At 29.7% G+C, this 26105-nt stretch overlaps 3 protein-coding genes across 3 annotated transcripts in view; all 3 read left to right on the top strand.

Moving 5' to 3' along the window:
- LOC101515083 (probable methyltransferase PMT15) overlaps positions 1 to 5052 on the top strand; it is a 6054-nt gene extending 1002 nt beyond the window's left edge. Inside the window, exons 2-7 of the mRNA XM_073365922.1 lie at positions 1 to 123; positions 2055 to 2265; positions 2354 to 2651; positions 3041 to 3433; positions 4307 to 4384; positions 4636 to 5052. The exon at positions 1 to 123 is cut by the window's left edge and continues 19 nt beyond it. Coding sequence (XP_073222023.1) covers positions 1 to 123; positions 2055 to 2265; positions 2354 to 2651; positions 3041 to 3433; positions 4307 to 4384; positions 4636 to 4876 — 1344 coding nt within the window. The 3' untranslated portion in view covers positions 4877 to 5052. The remainder of the gene's footprint in view (positions 124 to 2054; positions 2266 to 2353; positions 2652 to 3040; positions 3434 to 4306; positions 4385 to 4635) is intronic.
- Positions 5053 to 7760: 2708 nt separating this feature from the next.
- On the top strand, positions 7761 to 12582 carry LOC105851802 (COP9 signalosome complex subunit 1-like). The gene is made up of 6 exons (XM_012713695.3): positions 7761 to 8432; positions 8926 to 9246; positions 9913 to 10029; positions 10121 to 10206; positions 11574 to 11808; positions 12131 to 12582. Exons 1-6 carry the CDS (start codon positions 8034 to 8036, stop codon positions 12308 to 12310), a joined length of 1338 nt encoding a protein of 445 aa, XP_012569149.1. The 5' UTR covers positions 7761 to 8033; the 3' UTR covers positions 12311 to 12582.
- Positions 12583 to 13552: 970 nt separating this feature from the next.
- Positions 13553 to 18228, top strand: LOC101514757 (probable pectin methyltransferase QUA3). The gene is made up of 7 exons (XM_004492622.4): positions 13553 to 14322; positions 15686 to 15889; positions 15991 to 16201; positions 16285 to 16546; positions 16903 to 17277; positions 17590 to 17685; positions 17796 to 18228. The coding sequence occupies exons 1-7, from the start codon at positions 13891 to 13893 to the stop codon at positions 18001 to 18003; spliced, it is 1788 nt and encodes a 595-aa protein (XP_004492679.1). The 5' UTR covers positions 13553 to 13890; the 3' UTR covers positions 18004 to 18228.
- Positions 18229 to 26105: the final 7877 nt, after the last annotated feature.

Below are 26105 nucleotides of genomic sequence, written 5' to 3'. Positions count from 1 at the left end.
TTCAGGTTTCCTGGTGGTGGGACCATGTTTCCACGTGGCGCAGGCGCATACATTGATGATATTGGAAAACTCATCAACCTTAAAGATGGGTCCATCCGAACCGCTTTAGATACCGGTTGTGGGGTACGTTTTTCTTCCATTATCTTGAACCGCTTTCCCGGTTTGGTTTTCTTGAACCAGTTTCGTATATTGTATAGTAAATTCATACACCGTCCATCAATTATAATAATTATCATAAATTTTTCAAAATTACACACATTCGTAATGAAAATTTAACTCTTTTTTCAATGTTATTTCACGGGGTGGTTAACTTCTCCTTCTGTGTAGTTCAACTAACATCCTAGAAAAAATGTACCATGAATAGGAATGTGATTGGTCCCCAATTAAAGGTTGAAGCCAACCAATTGAGAAATTTCCTCGTTCTAGAAAAAGTTTTTTAGGTAGATTTTTAGTTCTTTGGTAATAATTTGAGATTGTCTTTATTTAGAACGTTTGAGAATTCAACAGGGAATGTAGATTAATTGGGAATCTAATAAATCGATAAATATCATAATTTATTATATTTTCCTTCGATGCATGGGTTGGAGGAATCGTTTTATTTTTAATTGGAAATGAATGTGTAATCAGACTTGATAAAGTAAGTTTATGAAATGAAAATTATATAATTATGGTAATATGTGTATGAAACAGATGGAAGTTTAATGAATTTTATATTTCACCATATTCTCTCCACTTTTGTAATTATTTTTTTATAAATATATAAATTTTCCACATTTGACTTTTTTTATTTTTGATGTTTTCTAATCGTTCATGAATACGTCGTCAATCATGTTCTGTATGTCAATATTTTATTTCTCTTTCTAGTCTATTATTGTGATTAAATTGGCTACCTTATCCTAAAGACGTGACGAAATTTTCTTAGAAACTAAACTATAAGTGGATATGCTATAATTCGATTAACATGGGTGCTTTGCAATTGGTATTAGTTAGATAAGGTACATTGGTCACATCATAGACCCAACCGTGAATTTGTCCTTTTCGTGTAGTAACAAAAGGGGAATAGAGATCACTTTATAACTAGTTTGCAAAACAATCTTCTTAAATTCTTCAAACTGAAGTAAAGTTTCATGTTGACCAAAGATAAAAAAAAAGCCCTACCTTTGTAGAAGAGAAAAATAACGCCGTAACTAATTTTAATTATTATTAAATAAAAATTATTGATTTTACTCATTAAATAATCATAACTATCATAGTTAAATAATTACATATAAAAAATATAAATTGACGTCTAAAATATTTTATACCGATAATGCATGATCAGTAAATCCTTTGTCAGAATAATCTCTTAAAATAATTTATAAAATATTAAATTGTTAATTAATTTTAGATACTACTATTATCTTAATGATCATACATATCAAATTTATAGCCAATATTTCACATATATTAAAATAAATATGTTATACATTAAATTAAGATTATTCGATAAAGTATCAAACCTTTTTAAAACTTTGTGAAAATTTGCTCATTTAATTTATTCAATAAAAACAATTAATTACACATTTGAATTGATGAAATTTAATGTCTGTAAATAATTATTTAAATAAATATAAACTATTTATAAATATACATATATAAATAAATATAAACTTCTTTTATTGCTTGTTTTTCATGACAAAACTTTCATTTTATTTTTGTACACATTTGGAAATCAGAAATAATATTTGCTAAAAAAAATGATTAGACTGTGCATTATTGAAGAACTATATGATAATTTGAATTGACTTAGTGCTTAATCATTACAATAAATATCTTTTTAATATGTTGTTTGTTGACAAGTCTCAATCATGCACCTCTCACCTGATTTAAGTGACTTCGTATTGTGGCAATATGTATGTACACAATGTTTTGGTAAAACATTGAAAGTGTGCATGGATTGAAAATTTAATTGAAACAAACCACAAATCAACCACTTTTTAATTAGCACGAGTAAACTTTTGTGAGTGAAAAATATATTTAACTTGGATCGTGACATGTTGTTACAATTTTTGTAGGTTGCAAGTTGGGGAGCATATCTTTTGCCACGTGACATAATAGCAGTGTCGTTTGCACCAAGAGATACACATGAAGCTCAAGTTCAATTTGCTCTTGAACGAGGAGTTCCAGCATTGATTGGAGTTATTGCCTCAATTAGGCTTCCTTACCCTTCAAGATCCTTTGACATGGCTCATTGTTCACGTTGCTTAATTCCATGGGGCCAAAATGGTAAATAACTTGACATGTTTATAATAGCATAAATTTTCCTGACATTAATTATAAATTGATTGATATTTAATTATTTTTGAATTTGTAGATGGAATTTATTTGGCTGAAGTTGATAGAGTGCTACGTCCTGGTGGATATTGGATTCTATCAGGGCCACCAATAAATTGGGAGACACATTGGAAAGGGTGGGAGAGGACTCGTGAGAGTCTGAATGAAGAACAGGATTCAATTGAGAGTGTGACGAAAAGTCTTTGTTGGAAAAAATTAGTACAAAAGGGTGATATTGCAATATGGCAAAAGCCTACTAATCATGTTCATTGCAAAATAACAAGAAAAATCTTCAAGCATAGACCCTTTTGTGATGCAAAGGATCCAGACTCTGCTTGGTAAATAGTTGCACAGTAGAATTTGAAAGATTGACTTACAAGTTACAATCATTATAACACTGATTCACTTATAGTTAGTTCCTTGTGCTACTGATTTTGCTTTTGCAGAGGAAAAATAAAGCAAATTATGCTTGCTGCCAAAGAGAGTTTGGCAGTGATACCTAAACCTCTTGGATGATAAAGAGACTGTTAGATCATCTCAAAAGTGTAGATTCTTTTTTGACCTTTCGATTAATATTTTAAAAATCATACCAATTTCAGGTTGAACCGACCGGTTCGGTTTAGAAAAACACTGATTCGAATTAAAACGTCCATGTTTTGTTTGTTTTATGCACCTTTTTGTCTTTGGTTACTTTCTTGTTCTTGAACATTTATTTTTTTCATTGCAGGTATACAAAAATGGATACATGCTTGACACCACTTCCTGAGGTAAATGACATAAAAGATGTAAGTGGTGGTGGATTGTCAAATTGGCCAGAGAGACTAACATCAATTCCACCAAGGATTAGCAGTGGAAGTTTGGAAGGAATCACAGCTGAAAAGTTCAATGAAAATAGTGAATTGTGGAAGAAGAGAGTTGCATACTACAAGACCCTTGATTATCAGCTAGCAGAGCGTGGGAGATACCGCAATTTGCTTGATATGAATGCTTATTTAGGAGGGTTTGCAGCTGCACTTATTGATTATCCAGTTTGGGTTATGAATGTTGTTCCTGTTGAGGCTGAGATCAACACACTTGGTGCTGTTTTTGAACGTGGATTGATTGGAACATATCAAAACTGGTATGTCTTTCTTTCATTTGGTTATTAATGTGTAAATTAGGCCATTCATTTTTTAATTGACAAATCATAGTAAGTTAATTCTTAGGATTTTAACTTTTCTACTTAATAATTTAAATTTTTAGTGTTTTTCTAATTCATCAATTGAAGTACCTTCTTAGAAAATAAATATTAATAGGAGGGTGAATTGAGCATGTGTAACAAGTTTCTTATATAAGAATTGGTTATTACCCATTAAAAAAATAAAGTCAAACTCATTTTAATGAAATTTAAAGATATGGAATAACTTATAAAATTCATTCTATGTTCTTTAATGGCTACACAATTATTGAAGTAAAAAGATGTCAAAGTTCTTAAAACTGATGTGGCATTGAAGATGCTTTTTAATTGCTAATTAATTGTGATTGCCAAATTAGATTTGCAGCAAGTATTGATAACTTTAAACTTTTGAGCTAAGAATTGGACCCTTTTAAGAAGTGACTCAGGTGTGTAAATTATATGTAACGTGCATAAGTGATGTATCCACAATTAATATAATTTAAAGTGCATTGTGATTTTAGCTCACTAAATTTTAGAGTTTTATATAATTTTTAGCTTTTAGAGGCAAAATCACTTTATATTAGCTTTTCCTAGGACTTGCCACTAATAGTAACTTTATGGTGAATATTTAATTGCAAATTATCTCTGCTTATCTATTAGTGGCTAGTGATACCTAATTTTGTCTTTTACTATAGACAGAAAACTGAAATTCAAGATACTCTTGTTTTTTCAATCTTATATTGCTGAGGATTTAAGCAAAGCAAAATCTTTGTTGCTTTACACATTTCAGCACATGGCAGTTAAGGTTTCATTACTAACTACTTTGTCTTTACTCAGGTGTGAAGCCATGTCCACTTATCCTAGAACTTATGACTTCATACATGGTGATTCTATTTTTAGCCTCTACCAAGACAGGTAAATTGTGAAATTGATTTAGCTATGTTTATAAAATGCATTTTCAAAATTGAGAAATAACTATGAATTTACAACTATTTCAATAGTGATTTTGTATATAGTTTAAATTTCATGACTTTATAATGAAAAAAGTTTGATATAAAAATGTCAAATCATATATTTAGTACGAAAATATTTGTAAAATTATTTTATGAAATTAACGAGACCACGGTAAAATGTGACAGCACTCATATAAGTATATAATGTAACAGATGTAATATAGAGGACATTCTTCTTGAGATGGATCGGATTTTGCGGCCGCAAGGAAGTGTGATCTTGCGCGACGATGTGGATGTGTTGTTGAAGGTAAAGAAGTTTGTAGATTCAATGCAATGGGATGCTAGAATTGCTGATCATGAAAAGGGGCCTCACCAAAGAGAAAAGATACTAATAGCAGTCAAACAATATTGGACAGCTCCACCACCTGATAAAAAATCAACAAAAAAGCTCTAAATTGATTTGCATTTGGGTTAAAGATTTGTGCATTTTTTTTTTTTTACTTTTTTTTATGTCAGCATTATTTTTCAGGAATTTTTATTCTTTTTAACCCAGTTTATGTGGGTTGTTTGCAAAATGAAAATCTCATTATAGCAATTATTGCCCCCAATAAATTGATTGGGGCTTATCTATTTTATAATGGTTAGCCAAATCTAATAGAAAGTTGTCAAATGAAAAATTAGCTGATTGAGCTTTAATCAAATGATCTTGGATTTACTTTATTAGTTAAATTAAGTAATATAAATTGTCAATGAACAAATTATCAATAGATGCCACATATACAATTATAATAAATCTTAGATTATAAGAACCGATTTCATACTTCTAATAATAATTTTAGGAAGATTTTATCCTCTGATCTGCAATTGTATCCGTCACCCATTTAAAATATTACGAAAATTATGAAAGTTTTCAAATATGAAAATTTTTGAAATTTTATTGTTTCGAAAGTTTTGAATTCTTCAAAAAATTTGAAAATTTAATGTATTGAAACTTTGTAATTTTTGAGTGGCATTTACTTTTAATTTTGAAAGTTTCAAAGGTTATGTTAATTTTTCTAAAGTTGGAAAAGAGGATGTAAAAAATTGAATTTAAAAGTTAAAAATTTATTAAATGGTTAAAAAAACAAAATTATATTTTTACAATGTTGATGGAAGAGGTAACATGTTTAAGTGTGGAGCTGATGGCTAGAATCTTCTATTTTTAATTTTTATTCTTTAAAGACTAAAATTACGAACGTACAAAAATTAATAACAACACAAGTATATAAAAATAAAAAATATAAAAATGCGTCACGAGTTTGATACGATGCTTATCTATTTATCTATGTAGTGAAACTAGCTGCTTCAGAAACAATGCAATGAAACTAGTTTGAGGTAAACAAATGTTAACATTTCTTTGATTGCCATCAAAATTTAATTTTTTGTTGCCAAAGGTGGTGTTTCCTGCCTTGAATTTATCTCTATGACATAGGTATAGTTTATAGATAGGTTTGACAACACAATGGATGGATATATAAAGCAATTTTTGTCTTTCCTAGTACTACCCCTCGACTCCAAAATAATCATATTTGACTTTACCCCAATCTAGGAGTAGAAAATGGGCACATATACCTTCAATGCGGATGGGCTTTTCTACTCAGTCCTTTCAAACTTTATTCCATTTAATCATTTTTCTTTTAGTATAATTTTAACGTAGAATTTGATAAAAAATGAATAAATTAATAAAATTATAATTATTTTTAATTGGTCTGTTAGAAAAATAAATAAATAAATTCAAATAAAAATCAAAATATATAAAAATAATGTAAAAAATTGAAATAAAAAACAAAAGATCAGATAATAATATTATGTAAAAATTGTTATAAGATATAGATTTAACTCAAATCCTTTATATTCTAATACAATCAAGTATTATTATATGTATATAAGCCTTAAGTGAATATATAAAAAAAACTAGAGTTGTATATATAATTTTAAATCTCTTATTTCTTTACAATTTAAAATATTGTTAGACTATTTCAACATATAAAATTGTCAAACAACTCTAACGACCTTCACCTTAATTTAAAATTATATATCTTTAACTTTTATTGCTATACTGACGATCATAGTTCAAAAGAACTATCATACTCTACCATAAAAAATATATATATTTCACTTGAAGTTAAACTACCTCAAGAATTTGTTCACATGCTGAAAACTATGCTAAAAATATGGGTAGCTTTCATGTTAGCTTTCTCAAAAAATTCTTCAGCAATCGATGTAATTTTACTGCCAACCAATGCTTATATCCAATAGCAATAATTCATCTTTTTTATGGTAGTGCGAAAATTCCATGAGGATACACTTCTTAATTGTAGACAAGATCATCATCTCCCATTATGAGGGAGCCATTGCTAATTCAACTCCGAGTTCTTTTTTGACATTTCTATATTAGAACAATTATTCATGTTTTTTCACATTTTCAATATTTTAAGGTCATTTCATGGTTTTTTTTCTTCATATAAGGCTTATCTCTAGCAACCAACATTGAGTTTGATGAATATAAGGTCTTCCTCACTTTTCAACCTTCTTGATCGGAGCCCTACCACTGACCATTGTGAGTCATCGAAACTCTGACTTTGACCACCAACCACCACTCCTATTATTTAATTATTAATAAATTAATTATCTATTTTTAATGATAATAAACTGGTTTTTAAAAAAGAATATTAAAAACAGGTTTTAAAAGATTAAAAGCAGTATTTTTTTTTTGGTATTTTAAAAATAGGTTTATGTTTGAAAATAACATGAAAAACAGTTTATTAATATTCTAAAATTTATATAATTTTTTTAAATAAATAAAAGTAATTTTAGATACGATAAAAATTATTATTTATTTGTTTGGTACAATAAATAAAAATGTTATTATTATTGTAGGTATACAAATTATTATAATATTAAAAAATATTAACTAGATTGGATGAATATTCCTTCGTTAAAATGTAATAATGGATGGATTGAATTTGATAATTTTTATTTTTAATAGATGAATTAGATATACTTTTTTAAAAAAACTTTTAAATAAATATAAATAAATTAATATATTATTTTGATCTATCTATTCCAATTCAAATTTATATTCATTCAATTTATTTATTTTGTCACCTCTATCAAGATGTGACATAACTGTTGAGTCAATCATGCACTATCTACGTGATTGTGAATATATTAAGGAGTTTTGGACCAATCTTATTAATCCTACGTATTAAACTCAATTCTTTCAGTGTGTAGTCTACAATATGTTTGGTTCAACTGAAATCAGTTATATACCATAAGTAAATCATTGCACAATCAGAAATCATTCTTTAGTATTGTTTTTGATGAAATTTACATGATATTAGGAGTTTATTGATTTCTTATTTTAATTTCCTCTTCCAATAAAAATATTTTTCATATATTTATTTATATAAAAAATATTGATGTTTGTTTCTTGTTAGAGCAAAAATCGAGAGTATATTTGGTTAAGCAAGCATTGTGATTTGTGCTGCACACATTACACAGAAACACACTCATTTCTCGCTACCTTAACCAAAGATACTCACTTCCTCCGTTAGGGTTCTTCCACACACATGGACGTCGACGACTCCTCCGCCCTAATGATCGACGAAATCTACGCCAACGGAGACGACGACAACAACAACCGCACCATCCGCCGTCCCATCATCAGCGGTGATCAACTCGACATTGAGGCCTACGCTAGCCTCTACTCCGGCCACACCAAGATCTCTCGCCTCATCTTCATCGCCGATCACTGCGGCGACAATTTGACGATGCGGTTGGAGGCTCTTCGCATGGCATTCGACGAAATCAAGAAAGGAGAGAACACGCAACTCATGAGGGAAGTCGCTAACAAAATTGATGGCCGTTTGGGTTCCGATTACACTCTAGACGAAGCTTGGTGCGATGACATTGATAGAAGAGCAGAACAGAAGAAGGAGAAGCTCGAGAATGAGCTTAATTCCTCTAGGGTATTAATTTATTCTATGATCATCCATTTCATGATTTTAGGTTTTGTTGTTTTTTATCTCTTAGGTCTGAATTCAGTGGTGCAATAGATAACACGTAGTTTTAGAATATTATTGATATGGATTGTTTCTATTTTTCGTATTTTTTACATTTTGCTGAGTTTAATTTGAGCTTACAACATAAGCACTTATAGCGTAAAACTTATGTAAAAGCTATTTTTATATCACAAAATAAAATCAAACTGTATTTATATAAGCTTTAAGCTGCTTTCATAAGCTATCTTAAATAGTTTATGAAAATTAGCTGAAAACAGCTTGTGAACATGTAATAAGCTATTTCCATAAACTCTCTCAAACAGACTTGCAAGTGTTTATGTCAGTAGATAAATTCAAATAAGTTAATAAAAACAGGTCCATAGACATTGGTATAGATATAGATTATAGGTATTTATTTTTTTATTCATTTTAATTTATCTTATTTTATTGTTTTGTGCAGACAAACCTGATTAAGGAGAGTATAAGAATGGGGTACCATGATTTTGGAGATTTTTACTATGCTCATGGACAATTGGGAGAAGCTTATAAGAGTTATGTTCGGACCCGTGATTACTGCACTACATCGAAGCACATTGTTAATATGTGCATGAGTGCAATTCTTGCCAGCATTGAGATGGGTCAGTTTTCCCATATTTCCAGCTATGTTGGCAAGGCAGAACAGGCACGGGAAGCCCTTGACACGATAACAACCTCGAAGCTACATTGTGCTGCGGGGTTGTCAAATCTGAAAACCAAGAAGTACAAGCAAGCTGCTCGAAAGGTTTGTTCAATGTTATTTGTGTATTTGGATTGAGATTGTGACTGCAGTGTTTTATGAGAGCTTTTTCTTTGGTTTTAAGTTTCAAAAGCTGATGTATATTTTGAGCTATGAGGTTAGATTAACGACGGACGTAGATTGCAGTAATGAGAGACCCCCTGAAATTTGCATTAATATTTAGGATAGTTGTTAGTGTCAAATATGGTATGTGTCTATAGGATACTGGATGAATGGAGATGAGTGACCAATAGTACGAGACCAGGTTGAAAGCATTTTATTTATCCATTTTAGAGTTTGATCTGTGACATAGGAGTTGGTGTATGAAGAGTTGATGGTTCATCTATTAATTCCCAATTTGGTGGAGAAGGCTGATTTGTTATTTATTGAGCCATGTCATTTGATATTATTCACCAGGACTATGATACCTCGAAAGCAAAAGAATAGTGGTCCTGTCAACTTTCACATTGTTGAAAATCTCATAATCTATTATTTTCATTCTACTTGTGGTGGGAATCAAGATGGCCACTAATATTAATTGTTGCATAAGATATACCATCCGTCAATAGTAGTTTGAGGATTTGATATCATTATCGTTGACTTAATAGTGATAAACTGTTCATATTATTGTTTACAACTTTTTAGTGACATTGTCTTCATTATCTAATTCAGTTTATAGAGACGAGCCCAGAATTAGGGAGTCATTACAATGAAGTAATTGCATCTCAAGACGTTGCAATATATGGAGCACTTTGCGCACTTGCTTCGTTTGATCGAACGGAGTTAAAGGCATGTACTAAGTTGATTATTCTGCTTGTAAATGGCCATTGTGAGACATTGATGATGCTGGCTTTCTGATTTTATTTTCTTTTATTTACAGAGCAAAGTTATAGACAATTCCAACTTCAGGGATTTCCTAGAGTTAGTGCCTGAAGTAAGAGAACTTATAAATGATTTTTACTCGAGGCAAGTTCCTGTACTTTCGGTTTTTTCTCTGCAGAGGGATCTCCACTCATCACATTTATGTTTTCTTCCCCAATTGAGTTGAAAATATATTTATGTAGACTCTCTATTTGGTGGAATTAGGACCACTTAGGTTCTGTAGTTTGTGATAATATATGGTGCTTAATTATATATCTGTGAAAATGAGCAAGAATTGAATTGGAATGTATGGACATAGAATGGTATTACTTGACATTGATTATACGATACAGTAAATCGACAAGTGTTTGTAGAACTGTAGATCCAAACTTAACATTGATGTCTGTGGTTGGCTATTTTTAATGATGGATTATTAATGTAATACATTTATCAATGTTGTATGTATTTGATTGTGGTAATCTCTCATTCTTGTCACTGAGGCTCCATTTGGATGTTTGGATGGGAGGAGAGAAAAGAGAGAATTCTCTCACTTTATTTGAGAGAGTGATTTTGTAGAGAATGAGAAGGGAATGTTTATGATATATATTTAGTATTATTATAAAAAATGGAAAATATTTGAAGAATTTTTCTAAACCCCCAAACCCTTGGTATCTGGAGCTGGATATTTCTCAAAAATCATGGATTGATCATTACATGTAATAATTGACGAATGTGCATGTTGTAGGAATCTTTTTTGTAGTTAGGTAGGTAAAGTGTTAAACAGGTGACTGTTGATCCTAATTATGATTTTAATTTGTATTTTTTGTAAGAAGTATTTTCAAAGGTATTGTGATAGAACACCGCAAATTAAGAGGAATGAGGGCCCAAAGAGTGGGTCCCACTCACCCAAGTCACACACCTCACACACATTTAGTTTCTAGAATGATAAATGGAGGGAATAAAAGCTAGTTAATAATATCTCTTATTTTACTAATATTCCATTAAAGGAACAAGGGAAGGGGAAGTGGGAAAGACATTCAGTTTCAAGAAGGACTAATGAAGGGAATAAAAACTTGTTAATAACGTCTCTTATTTTATGTTATAAGAATGAGGGAATATGAAGAGGAGAAGGTATTAAGAAAATATTTTAAGAAATAATTAGTGGAAGTTTTTCTCTGGTTAGGAGCAATTTTGCTCTGGTTTAGGAGTTCTTAGAACTTTAGTTCAGTTTTTCTTTTTGCATCCTTTCCTGATTTCGTCATTGTAAAAGATACTACTCTGAATTTTAAGAAATAATATACCTTTTTCTTCCATTAAAATTCTGAGTTCTATCATATTGTTTTGGTGAAAAGGGGTTGGCATCTTTAAGATTTACTTTATTATACTTCTTATAGTGGCATGTTATTCAAACTCTGTTTTTCATTTGTTCTTGCATATCTCCTCTAAATTAAATATTTTCTTCCTATTTGCAGCCGTTATGCATCGTGCCTGGAGTACCTAGGGAACCTAAAATCAAACTTATTGCTGGATATACATTTGCATTACCATGTCGAGACACTTTATGATCAAATCCGTCAGAGAGCCCTTATCCAGTATACACACCCATTTGTGTCTGTTGATTTAAACATGATGGCTAATGCATTCAAGACAACTGTTGCTGGACTTCAGAAAGAACTTGAGGCTTTGATTACTGATAATCAGATACAGGTTCCTTGGTTTCCTCAATTTTCCATTGCCCAACCTGATTTAATTTAGAGTGAATTGTCAATTTAGTCACTAAAAGTAGGTATTAGATAATTCAGCCTATAATTAATGAAATTCCAAAATGATTCAAAGGGATTTAGGTGATCCAAGATTTTCAATTTCAAATATTGTTTTTGAATTTTGCTGATTTTAGGACCAAATTGTTAGACTATCATAATTTCAGGAACTAAATTGGGGACACACTCTTCAACTTATATGACAGTAATTAGTCTAATATTTTGGTCATTAACAGCTCTTTTATAAGCATTGCTTATGTATGTTGCAGGCACGGATTGATTCTCACAACAAGGTTTTGTATGCACGACACGCGGATCAAAGGAATGCCACCTTTCAAAGGGTTCTAGAAACTGGAAGGGGATTTGATCGAGATGTTAGGTCTATGTTGCTGAGATCCAGTCTCATTAAGCACGGATGTAGTATGAGGTCATTGACTAGGAAACCGTGATAGTGGGGATTTTTTCTTTTTTATTCATAGGCATTGACATAGATTGAGGTTCTATATGAACTTAGAGAATAAAGTGTGATTTCTCATCATTCAATTTTTTTTCTTCCTCTTGTATGGGAGATCACACTTTACTCTCTCATGTGTTACACATGAGAGAATCAATTCCTGGAAGTAAGAAGAGTATTGCTTTGCCTGGTCCTTGACTGTTAAGCGGCAAACGTCATTTGTGCAAAACGTTAAAAACATATTATAGTATACTTGCATTTGGTGTACAGTTGAGTAGATAAAAAAAAAAACTACGTTAACATGCAGTGATACAAAACTAAAAAAACTAGATAGAAAAGATTGTACAGTGATCAAAACGCGAAACTCGATTTTTAATCATATGCCAATGCCTCAAATCAAGCTAAGTCGATATTAGAAATGGTAGTTTGGTTTGGATTGCTTGTAAAATTTCGACCACATGCATGTGATTTAATATGTTATAATGGAAATTAAACATTTCAAATGATCTAACTTTTACGATCAATTGAAAAGTAATTTTGTTATGCATTAACTCATTTTAATATAATCAAGCTCTTATGCACAACTTTTTTTTCATGTGGAACGTTAGAAAGGGAATAAAATAAGTCGTTATAAACTACTGGATTACCATTCCATCATTTAGATGGAAACAAATGGTTGGGATGAAAGGGAAAACTCCACTAAAATGGTCGGTCAATATTTCTATGGAAATTAGTCATTGGGGAATACTTCACACTAAAAATATGACTAATAAAACAAAACAACCATATCAAAAAAAGATTAATTTAAAATTTCAATTTTTATTTATTTATTTAAAATTTCATTAATTTGCTACCCTCCTAATATAAAAAAGTTTTAAGTTTTTGAAGTTATTTGAACATATGAAAGAAAGAAAAAGAATTAAATTAAATTTAAACTATGATATCAATTTCAACTAAAGAATTGATTGATTTTGTGACCAACAAAATAAGATTATTTCACATGAAGTAAATGTATAAAAAAAGCATATTCAGAAACACACACAATGCTACCACTTTTTTGTTAGCCAAAAAAAAAATTTAATAACTTTTATTTGAAAAGATTGAGTTTTATACGTCTTCAATGTATTACAATCACTTGCAGTGTGACTGAATAATAATTATAATTGATAATTGTTTGACATCGCCATGTGTACAGATTAAATTAAATCTTACTTGAAAGGGCTAAGTTTATTATTTTAAGTTCATAATCCAAAAACAGATCTTGAGAACATCAGATTCATCTTCCTCTCTATTCATTCACATCTCACTCTTAAGTCCTGTCTCATTCTCACATCCCAAAAGAACAAAACCACCAAAACCACTTCATAACAAAAACCACAGCAGTCACAATCACACACACACTGACACTGAAATCCAGTTACACATTTTCTGACTCCACAACAAACAACTCTGCACACTATTTCCATCACAGAATTTCACAACCACCCTTTTCACTCTCGCAATAAAAAACCAATCTTGACATCAAAACTTAAAGACCCAAATGATTTTTTGATCAGATCCATTTTCTTCCTCAAAATGGGTCACTCCAATTTCCCACCTTGGAAGCGCACCAACACACGTCAATGGCGACTCATAGACCTCATTTCCATAGCCTTCTTCTCCTTACTCTTTCTCTTCTTCATCTTCTTTTACACCACTATCAGCGATTCCCTCGCCGTCTCCGGTCGCCGGGCTGTTGTCCCCTCCACCGTCGACCCGCAGCAGCGCAACCGACTGGTGGTGGAGATCGAGACGGGGCTGTCGAATGGGCGGACTATTGAGGCTTGTTCTGCTGATGAGGTGGACCATATGCCGTGTGAGGATCCAAGACGGAATAGTCAGCTTAGTAGGGAGATGAACTATTATAGGGAGAGGCATTGTCCTCCGCCGGAGGAAACACCTCTATGCTTGATTCCTCCGCCTAGTGGGTACCGGATTCCGGTTCGGTGGCCAGAAAGCATGCATAAGGTGTGGTCTTAGTTCAATGTTTTGTTTAGATGATGATAAAAATATGGAAAGTTGCTGAATGTTTTTTTTGTTTGTTTTAACTTTTGATTATATTGTACTTGTAATTATTTACCTGTTATCTATATAGCAACGACACTTCAAATTGAAGCAATGTTGTCAATTGCATATTGCGGAACAATAACAATTTGTTCAAATTCAAGAATGCAATAACGCCTTTATATTCGCAATTTTACAACATTCAATGGAAGGCGCATAAGGTGTTCATCGATGTGTCTGACACAACATCGACACATGTGATTATATTTAATTATTTTTATTTCCTCAAATTATTATCAGCATCTCTGTGTAAGTGTCTTGGCAATATTTGTGTCCGTGTGAGTGCTTGATAGCATGTTATGCCATTAGACATTGAGTTTGGATAAAGTAGGAAGTATGAGTTTTTTAAACAATAGGATATTTGTATAAGTTGAGAGGACAAAACTTAGAAACTGTTGTGTAGGTGTTGTTTATACTGTTAACCATTTATAATATGCCATGTTGATTAATTTTTTTGTTTTATACCAATTAGAAATGAACACATTTCTGTACCAAAAAAAGAAGAAAGAAATGATCATATTTATACTATTTAAATGTAATTCATGTACTGAATTGTGATTGAAGAATAATTGAAACAGAACATAAGGATCTGCATTTAAGTTCTGTTTAAATTGAAATTAAATTTTCTTATTTTTTCAGAAACACTTGCATGTCGCATTTAACTTGTCTATATACATCTACAAGTTCGTAGGGACTTTTTTTGTAAATGAAGAACAAGCTTATTTTAATTGAGAAGCTACTGCAATGAGGGCCATATGGTGGACATAATGCATCATTGGACATTGTGTTGGCTTTTGATATATGTAGCAGACTTCATCTAGTGGAAAAAGACTTTGGCTGTTGTCTTGTTGACTTATTGTTGTTGTTATGGTTGTGGTGTCTTGTTATTGTAATCTTGAGGGAGTTATTGTGTTTGGTGAAGGACTTGGGAGCTTGTTTTCAAGGATTTTTAGTTTAGAACGGTATAGGGCTGTGTGTTTGGGATTGAAGTTATCGGTATCTAGTTTGCAGTGTGATGAAATTGATATGAGGTGAGAATGAGATGAGGAGATAGGCCAAATTAGAATTCAGTTTGGAGTGCAATTAAATTGAGAAAGAGGTGGTAGACAAATGGAATGATAAAGAGAACATTAATCCATTGATCCATCTATTTTTGGCATGTTACTGATTTTTGTCACTCATTTATCCATCTGTCTAAACACATTAATAATATTCCATCCAATACGAGCAACATAAGGACTGAAATGTCTGAAATCTCGTTGTGCAGATATGGCATAGCAACATGCCACACAACAAGATTGCAGACAGGAAAGGTCACCAGGGATGGATGAAGCGAGAAGGTGAACACTTCATATTTCCTGGTGGTGGTACAATGTTTCCAGATGGAGCAGAGCAATATATTGAAAAACTTGGTCAATACATTCCCATAAAAGGAGGTGTTCTGAGGACTGCACTTGACATGGGATGCGGGGTAAGAGACGTTTTCCTTTTTCCTGTTTTCCGTTTAGACCTCACTAGAAGTTAATCAGTTATTACTCATGTAACATGCAAATGCATCCCATTTTTCTACAGGTTGCTAGTTTTGGAGGATATTTACTAGCTCAAAATATTTTAACCATGTCTTTTGCTCCAAGAGATTCACATAAATCACAGATACAATTTGCCCTGGAAAGAGGAATACCGGCTTTTGTTGCTATGCTTGGCACTCGAAGACTACCATTTCCTGCATTTGGATTTGACTTAGTTCATTGTTCTCGGTGTTTGATCCCGTTTACAGCCTACAGTAAGTTCTGCGTTGCAGCTCAACTATGCATATCTTCAGATATTCTATAAGCTTGTCACTAATGCAGAAAATTTACCATGTAGATGCAACTTATTTTATTGAAGTGGATAGATTACTTCGTCCTGGTGGATATCTAGTCATCTCCGGTCCTCCTGTCCGGTGGCCTAAACAGGAAAAAGAATGGTCAGATCTCCAGGCTGTGGCAAAAGCCTTGTGTTATGAACAGATTACTGTTGATGGTAACACTGCAATCTGGAAGAAGCCAGGAGAAGATTCATGTCTTCCAAACCAAAATGAATTCGGTCTCGAGTTATGCGATGATTCCGGTGACCTAAGTCAAGCTTGGTAATTTCTACCAGACTATTGCTAGTTTGAGTTATTTGTTGTTTTATTATCTTTGCATCTCTTCTTGTCTTGTCCAGGATTGGTATAGTTGTATATCCCTTCTATGAACTTGTTTTTTGGTTTTAACCCTCCGGTTCCCAAGGAAAAGGAGCCCCTATTAATCCTAAGTGTGGCTGGGAGGTAAGTAAAGTCCGGCTAATGATTGTTTCTTCTAGAATTCTCGGGTTCTATCGAACGATCCATACTTAACTGAAACTCATTAACCACTTGGTTATAACACTTCACTGAATGCTAACATTTTGAAAATATCTCTTGTTGATAATTTGAATTGCAAAACTAAGTCGATCATTTTGCAGGTACTTTAAATTGAAGAAATGTGTAAGTAGTATGTCGTCTATCAAAGGAGATTATGGTATTGGAACAATTCCCAAATGGCCAGAGAGGCTAACTGCTGTGCCTTCGAGGTCCACTCTCCTGAAAACTGGTGTCGATAAATATGAGGATGACACTCAGCAGTGGATAAAGAGGGTTGCACACTATAAAAAATCTCTAAACATAAAGTTGGGGACTCCATCGATACGCAACGTTATGGACATGAATGCATTATTTGGGGGCTTTGCAGCAGCCTTAAAATCTGATCCTGTGTGGGTAATGAATGTAGTCCCAGCTCAAAAGCCACCGACTCTTGATGCGGTCTTTGACAGAGGCCTTATTGGGGTGTATCATGATTGGTGTGTTTTCTTGGCCTATATCTTAATAGTTGGCAAATCAAGCTTCCATTTTTCTTTGCTGACATGATTTAAAATAAGATATGTTGTGGAAAGTTTTGTGCATTGCAATGACAATTGTCTTAGAACAGAAATTCAACTTGTCTTTAAGCCATTTCGTCTTGCTTATCAGTTGCTTCTACCCTTCTACGCATCAGTTGTGGACCCTGCTTCTGTTTTATGTTCAATTTTTTATTTATTTAGTCCATCGAACATGCATTTCGAAACATAATTGATGTATTTTCTTGGACCTAAGCTGTATGGTTATGTTTCCAGGTGTGAACCATTTTCAACATACCCTCGAACTTACGATCTGATCCATGCGGTCAGCATCGAATCACTTATAAAAGATCCAGCTTCTGGTAAAAGCAGGTATTTTTCTTGTTAAACTGCTAATATGATATCACAGCTCCTGCTTTCCTAAGCTGTTAGTCATTGATGATTTGTGTCCTCACATCGATTTCTTCACAACTTCATTGTAGATGTAATATAATTGATATGATGGTGGAAATTGATCGAATTTTGCGGCCGGAAGGAAAGGTTGTGGTAAGGGATGCTCCCGAAGTAATCGACAAAGTAGCTCACATTGCTCACGCGGTAAGATGGAAGTCGAAAATTTATGATCAAGAACCTGATTCGCACGGCAGAGAAAAAATTCTAGTTTTGACCAAGACCTTATGGAAACTCTAATTCTCATTCCATTGACAGCTGTGTAATTGTGGTAAAGATATCTTCTCTTTGCATCATGGAATGCATTTTTCTAACTTGTTCAATATACATATAAAGAAGCTATTAATGTTGGAATTGACAAAAATGGGAAAAATTCTTGTGCAGTTTTATGTGGAAAGCACAAGCCTGTGTTCATTATATTTTATCTTAGCTTCATTTGTAATTCAATTTTTTAATTTATTATTACTTATTTATTGATAAAAAAATAAGAACTTTCCATAATTCCAATCGAGCAATATTTCATACTTTATTCTTTTTTCCTTTGTATATGATACCAAAATTTCACTCCTTTAACCATTACTGTTCAAGAGAAATTTTAGCAACACATTATTTAATATTCGGTGAATTTTGAGTATCACTACTTAAGGAACTCACATGATTTAATTGTTTCTACATGAATTTCAGCCTTCTTAAAAATGTTTTGAATTTTTTCTTAAAAAGTGTTGTTAGCATTAGTTAAATCCACTTATGCAAGTGGCTTAGTTTCTTTTGTTTCAATTGAAGAAAATTCTCCCTTTATTATTTTTAATCAATGTGTCAAGTCTTTTAGGTGGAAATTAGACATCATAGATATTTTTGCTGTTTTTTAAAACAGTCTCACTTGTATCCAATCATTTGCCTAGAATATGAGAAAGTAAACTTAGGCACAGGAAAAAGTAATGAAACAAAAGTGATGAAGTGTTGAGTATATGTCAACCCAAAAGTGTTCATAGTTGTGTGGATTGACAGCATTTACAATTTAATATCAAGGCTTGTTCTGTTGATGAGGTGGACCACATGTAGTGTGAAATTTGTTAATGAGTCCAATTGGTAAATTAACTCATATCTCATATAAGTCCATAAAAAAAAATCTTGGTGTGAGTTTAACTCTCATGTCACCATGAATACCTTTTGGTGGATACACATCTAACCGCTCATGTTTGTTCATTTTTATTAGATCTTTGCTTTCCATAGTGTATTATTATTTTATTTTTTTTTATTTGATTTTATTTTTTTAAATGTACTCTTATAGTCTTAGATAAAAAAAAAAACTCTTAAAATACAATGGACAAATTCTAATATGGACTATGATTTATCATGAACCAATTTTAAAAAATATTTAAAATTTTAATGATCACATATGTCGTCTCTTAGACATAGACGTTAATGAACGTCTTTATTTTTGTATTTGAGATAATGACTTAAATAATACTGGTTCAATAACAATACAGAAAAAACAAATATATATTTCATATTAAATCATCGTCTTATTCATAAAGACGAAGAAAATCACAACAAAACAATGTATCCTAAGATGGCGGGGTCCATAAAGATTAGTGGCTCAAGTTAACACAAGTAGAGACGAGGAGAATACATAAATGCAAGCACACATTGCTCTATGTCTAAAAGGCATTGCATGTATATATGATGAGTTGAGTGTGAAAGATCATGTGCAATTTGTTTGTGTGTCTTTGAATAATAAAGTAGCCTTCGTGCAACCATGACAACGACGTACGCATTCTTAAATTGGGCTTTCAATTCTCCGAACATCACACAGGTTGTCATATGCACATGATTATATTCCACCTTTAATTTCAGCTGTTTTCACCTGCTCATAGGCATAGCAATAGTTAGTGGGTAGGGTCCAAGAGTTGTGTGACTGAAACACAATTTGTATCTGAATCTTAATATTTAAACTTTACTTATACTCGGTAATCTTTAATTCATTTAATTTAATGTAAGGAACTCCAACTGTTTTACAATTGAAGACATAAACATCGTTGACCGAATTTCGTTATCAAACATTTTGTATTTTTTATCGTGTAATTTCATTTTTCCTATGCGAAATAGTAATAAAAGTTGAGTGATATATAACAATAAGGAATATGAGGATTCAAACGACAATTTTTATTTTGGAACAGTAGTATTATCTCATGAAAAGAAAAACTATGCATTTTAACCATAATGTGTTATGATTTATTATTATTATTTTTTACAATAATGTGTTATGATCTTCTATCTTTTGCACTTCTATTTTTTTTTAATTGCAGTTTTGGTCCTTTTATTTTCATTAATTTATAGAATTAATCTCTTAATTTTAAAAATCGATAATTTTGATTCCTCCATCAGATATTTGAACTATAAAATGATAATTTAATATATTTTCAATGATGTGACATACGATTTCATGATATTTAACTATTTAGATGCATTAATTATTTATATATCATCAATTAAATTACAAAAATAAAATTTTTCTAAAGTTGAAAGTTAAACTTTTAGATAATTTTTTATTTATTTGTGATTTTATGAGTACTTATCGTTCTAAGGTTGAAATTGTCAGATGTCACATTTAAAACATATCACATCACTATTTTTAGTTAAAAATAATTAGAATGAGAGGCTAAAACGGTTAAATTTTAAAATAAAATGACAAATTTTATGAATTGGTAAAAATAGATAATTAAATCTGCAATTAAATTTTTTTAAGCAATAAATGTCCATAATAGAAATAATTTGTTGGGCCTAAGTGGAAGTGAACCAATTGGACCACATCGAGTATTTGAAATTGGGGCATTAATGGACACCGTGTTGCAATAACAATTATTGTTTTAACTTATACCCCATAGGTACCCCTTACCCCACCCCTTTCAAAGCTAGTGAAAATCTTATTTTTGTCCTTAATTACTTTTAAATATTTTATTAATTCAATATGGGAAGCTCAGATTTTGAATTATTTGAAACAACTATGTGTTATGTTATAGATAATTCAATATTTGAGTTTTTCGAAGTTTTTTTTTCTAAAAAAACTAAAAAACTCAAATTTAAATTTTTATTAAAAATATTTTGAAAGCAATAACTACCACTATATGACCACATAGTTTTTGACAGTTTAGACCGCCACAAATTGAATTTTTTAATTAGACATTTCTTAATTAGGCCCGCAAACCTCTTTTTGAAGATTTGAGGCCATCAAAAATGCATTTTTGTTAAGTCTAAAGATTTCTTATAAATTCTATTTTTTGTCAATTTTTATGGAGGATTTAAACCGCTATGTTAAGAAAACAATGTTTTTTTTCAAGGACCAAGGTAGCAAATATTTGCTAGTAGGAATGAATGCATCATTATATTCTTGTGGTGATAATGTTTTTTATGAAAAAATAAAAATAAGCTATAGAAATATAGGCTATGTCAATTCATTTTATAGAAAATAAGTGCAAAGCTGAATGTACGAATTAAGTGTGAAAATGGATTGATGAATTGTTGAAGGCTAAACACACAGCATGTGCAATGTTGAATGGAAGTAGCTACGTCCATACTACATAAGGCATGCATGGGCAACATGGATGGCACTTAACAAATAATATTATTTTTTATGAGCAATCTCTTTCTCACAATTGTTCTTTTTTCTTCTTTCCCACCTCCTTTTCTTTTGCTAGGTCAAACTCTATTCATACATTAGACAAAAATAATAATAAATTTGATTCACACTTTTATAAAGTCACTCTCTAACTTTATAAATTTTTGTCAAAAAAAATAAAGAACTTTATAAACTCATACCTGGATAAAAAAAAAAATTCATACCTAGATGAATCAAGTTACTATATGAACTCCTATTTTTGAAGTAAATGAGAGACTACATTGATGAATTGATAATATTTTAGAGATCAATTATTACATTTTTATAGATTAGAGATCAAATAAAAATAAAGTGATAGTTTATGAATTAAATTGATTTTTTCTTTTTTGCGCAAATGAGGGTTTAAATCTAGAAAGAGAAACTAATCGATTAAGTAGACATTCTTAGACATGCAAGTCTCAAATATATCATAAAAAATGTATTTATAGAACTCATTAAGAGATTACTTTACTACATTATAATTAAAAGAATTTGAAAATAGATTAAAGTTAACAAGTTAATCAACAATTATATTTCCCTCATGTCAAATATGTTAAACTTAAATATTTTAATCGAGTTAAAAAATATCAATAAGTTAAATCAATCTAAGATTTATTCCATCTAACTTATAATTTTTTAGGATCATATCTATTTGAATTTTTAAATTACTTTTTACAATAAGATAAGAGAGTAATTTCAGATTTTCTCTAAAGAATTAAGCTCTATTATATGGTGGGATAGATTTTAGCGTGACAGTTGGTGATGATAATGTGTTTCAAAATTTTAATTTGTTTTGGTTTAAATAGTTAAATAATTTTTTAGGAATTTAATTAAATGGTTGTAAATTAAAGTTGGTTTCTATTTACGTAACAATAGTTTTTTTTTATCGAAGGTAGCAATAAAATTTTGACTACTCATTTATTCATTATAAATAATAAATCAGAATTTAGACCATTCAAGTATTTTTAAGCAATCAATTATATTCTCTTAAAAATGAGTAAATATATTTATTTTATTGATAGTTTGTTTAAATTCTTATTTATTTTTGAAAGCCCATTAATTTTGGATATGGAATTATTTTAAAAGCTTTAAATTATAAAATATTGGAAAGTTTAACGAAATTTGAAGAACGTATACTTTAGGAGTCGTATAGATAAAAAAATCTGAGGTTTTCTTTTTATCGAATTAAATTTTATATTTGGTTGGTGATTTTTAAATGGGAAAATATCTAAAATGGAGTATCAATTATACAGAATATTTTAAATTAGAGAGTTTTAAATAGAAGAAAAGTGACGGAGTGGTTTAGTCAAAAGAACTAAAAATATTAGGCATTAAGTTAATTAAAAAAACTTATTAATGAAATACTATGAAAAGTATTTATATAAGTGCTTTCTTAGCTTCAAGATATGTTGCGATTCGATTGAACCTTTCTAAATACAAAAATAACGGTAGAAATATAATGCTTCAATATTTATTCTTTAATTAATTGATCGATCCAAATATCACCGAAAGTGCCTTACCAATGCACAAATATATTCACACTCATTTAAGCAGACTTTATCATGAAGTCATTTTGATTTATTGATATTTAATTGGATAACTGTATAAAAAAGTTCACACTATCATTGCATAATTTTTAATCTTTAATTTTAATCAAATAAATATATACACATACTATAATATAGGATTAGTCAAAAAGGTAAAAGTCAATTTTTTATATACATACACATATAAGACAAAATTGCATTAATTAGAGTTTTTTTTAATAATGAAAAAATAGTTTTTTTTTTTTGTCATTATGTTTGTTTTTTTTTTTTTTTGAGAACTTTGACGCAATTCTTTTGTATTTATAAATTTCAAAGTAAAGGCATAATTAAAAATTACATTTTAAAAAAAGGCCAAAACAAGCAATTTCTCCACAATTTTAAAACAAAATTATTGCAGATCCAACATATTAGTGTCATTTAGAAAATTAAAAAATTATTTTGATTTAAAAAAAATAAATGGCATGTTTGAAACTTTAAATTAAGTTAAAGGACTCTTTATGTATTTTTATTTGATTTTTTATTTCTACAAAGTGTGTAATCAATATGATTTGCCACAAGTTATAGATGTTTGAATCTTCTAATTATCTATTAGGAGTTTATTTTTTCGTAGTATCTATCAACAAACATACATTACGAGATATCAATTTATAATTAAATATATCTCAATTACATATATTAGTCCTATAAACAGTTGTGAGTAGGGATATTTTTTTTTTAAGTAAATAAAAATAATAAGCAATTTTTATTAAATTAAAGAAAAAACTGAAAATTTTAATCATGTGCAATAAGAAGTAATAATTTATGCCTCAAAATTAGAAGTAATAATTTATTGTGGTCAACTGTAATTAAATTTTCTTACAAATTAATATTTAGTCAATTCAAGTATATAATACTAATAAATCAAGTCAACTATAACAATAGTAGTTTTATTAAAAAAAAACTATAGCGATAATAAGTAGCAATTTACTAGAAAATATTTTTTTTCATTACATTGGTCAATTGTATTTTAGTTTAGATGGAATAAATCTTAACCATAATTTTATTTATTATCTTATAAGTTAACATTTAATTAATTTGGTAAAAAAAAAACATTAATATTTAATGAATATTCTTCTTTCTTAATGATGGCTAAATATATCAATAGCATATACCCAAAAAAAGAAAATATATTAAAAGCGATAGTGTATTAATCAATGAATTATTCACTGTCACTAGCAGGTTATGTTGGTGGAGATTGTAGATGATGCAAAATAAATATGATAATTACATGAGGGTTTTCGGATTGAACATCCATGCATACATATATTTGATTTAAATACTCCCTCCGTTAAATAAAATATAAACAAAAATTAAAATATATTTGATTTAAATTATATAATAAATATATTTTAATTTTTGTTTATATTTTGTGAGAACAAATTTAAAATTTGTTTCTATCGCTCAATGAAAGTAAATTTGAAATTCATTTGCCCTCTTTGTTATTTTTCAATTATCGTATTTGTAAATTTTTTTGTTTTAATTTAGATGTTATTTTTGAATTTTAATTAAATATTAATATATTATTTTCTCCATCTTAAATACAAGCAATTGTTTAGTTAAAAAAATTATGTATTTAATTAAAAAAATTTGATATATCTTGTTTTGAATCAAATATCTTAAGATCAAATGCATTTATTTTACTTCATTTTTGTTTATATTTTTAGATCGGAGAGTATTATTTTATCAAACATATTTTTTATTGTTATTAAAAAAAATACATTTGTAAAATAAATTATTTTAAAAAATAATTGAAATAAAATAAAAGAAGAGAGAAATAAAGTTTGATTAAAGTAAGTGAATCTACCTTTTTGAAGGCATGTATTTTTTTATGGCTTTCAAGAGGCCACATGTTTAAGTTAACATTTTTCACTAACTTTTTTCCATTCAGCTTGTTTAAATTATTATTCCAGTATTAATATAAGTAAGAGTGTATTTTTTTTAATATATTTAATTTAAAATTTCAACTAACTAGATTAAATTTTTTGTACTTTTTTTTGTATGATATATGAGATAATATTTCATCCACTAAAACTATTGAATTTAGTGTTTACATTTCTCTTTAAATTTTTTTCCTTCCCAACTTGTTGAAATTTCTCTCTGACCAGGGCTGTGTGCATAGGAATTTCAGAGTCTAAGGTGATTTTTATTTAAGAGATTTATTATAATAATATTATCAATATTAACCTTCTAGATTTTTGATCAACTGCAAAATCATTTATTAAAATTTTATACTCAAGTGATTCTAACATTCAATAATATTATTAATCACATTAAATATATCCTATAACATCATTGATCTCAAACACAATTTAATCAATTTTAACTTTAAAAAACTTCTTTAAACAATAGTAACATTTATAGGTATTGTCAATAATATTCAACAAATAATATGTGTATTTAGAAAAAGTGAATCTAATAGTTTGATATAACTTAGGCTAAATTACATTTGTGGTCCCTTAACTTAATTTCAGGTAACGTTTTAGTCCTTTATCTTGTTTTTTTTTCCGACTTGGTCCTTTATTTTATTTTTAGGTGACAATTTGATATTTTATGTTATAAAATTTTAACAATGTTATCCTTATTTATACAAAATTTAAAAAAAAAAAAAATTAATCAAAACTCATAAAATTAATTATATTCTTCAATATAATACAAATTTAATCAAATTCGTAACGCAAATCTTCAAATAAACTCATATTTTCATACTTTATTTGATATTGTTAGAAATAAAGGACTAAATCAGGAAAAAAAAAAGATAAAGAACTAAAACGTTACCTGAAATTAAGTTAAGGGACCACGGATGTAATTTGGCCTATATCTTAATACTTTTATTAAAGTGTTAATTTCTTGTGTTAACATTTCTCTCATTACTTTTAATTTTTGGAAATATAAGAATCAATTATAATTTGATTATTTAACTGTTATTGGCCTAATTTTTAACCATTTGTTTATGCTAATTAAATATATAAATATATGCAACCATGGCTATAACTGGCAACTTCACTAAATGCATTTATATATATATATATATATATATATTAGTGAATGAATGAATTTTGTTTATTGAACATTAGGCTTGTCTCCTCTAGCATTCGACT

This window comes from Cicer arietinum, chromosome 3, assembly GCF_000331145.2.
Source record: "Cicer arietinum cultivar CDC Frontier isolate Library 1 chromosome 3, Cicar.CDCFrontier_v2.0, whole genome shotgun sequence".
NCBI lineage: Eukaryota > Viridiplantae > Streptophyta > Magnoliopsida > Fabales > Fabaceae > Cicer > Cicer arietinum.
This window is presented reverse-complemented; position numbering and strand designations above follow the sequence as displayed.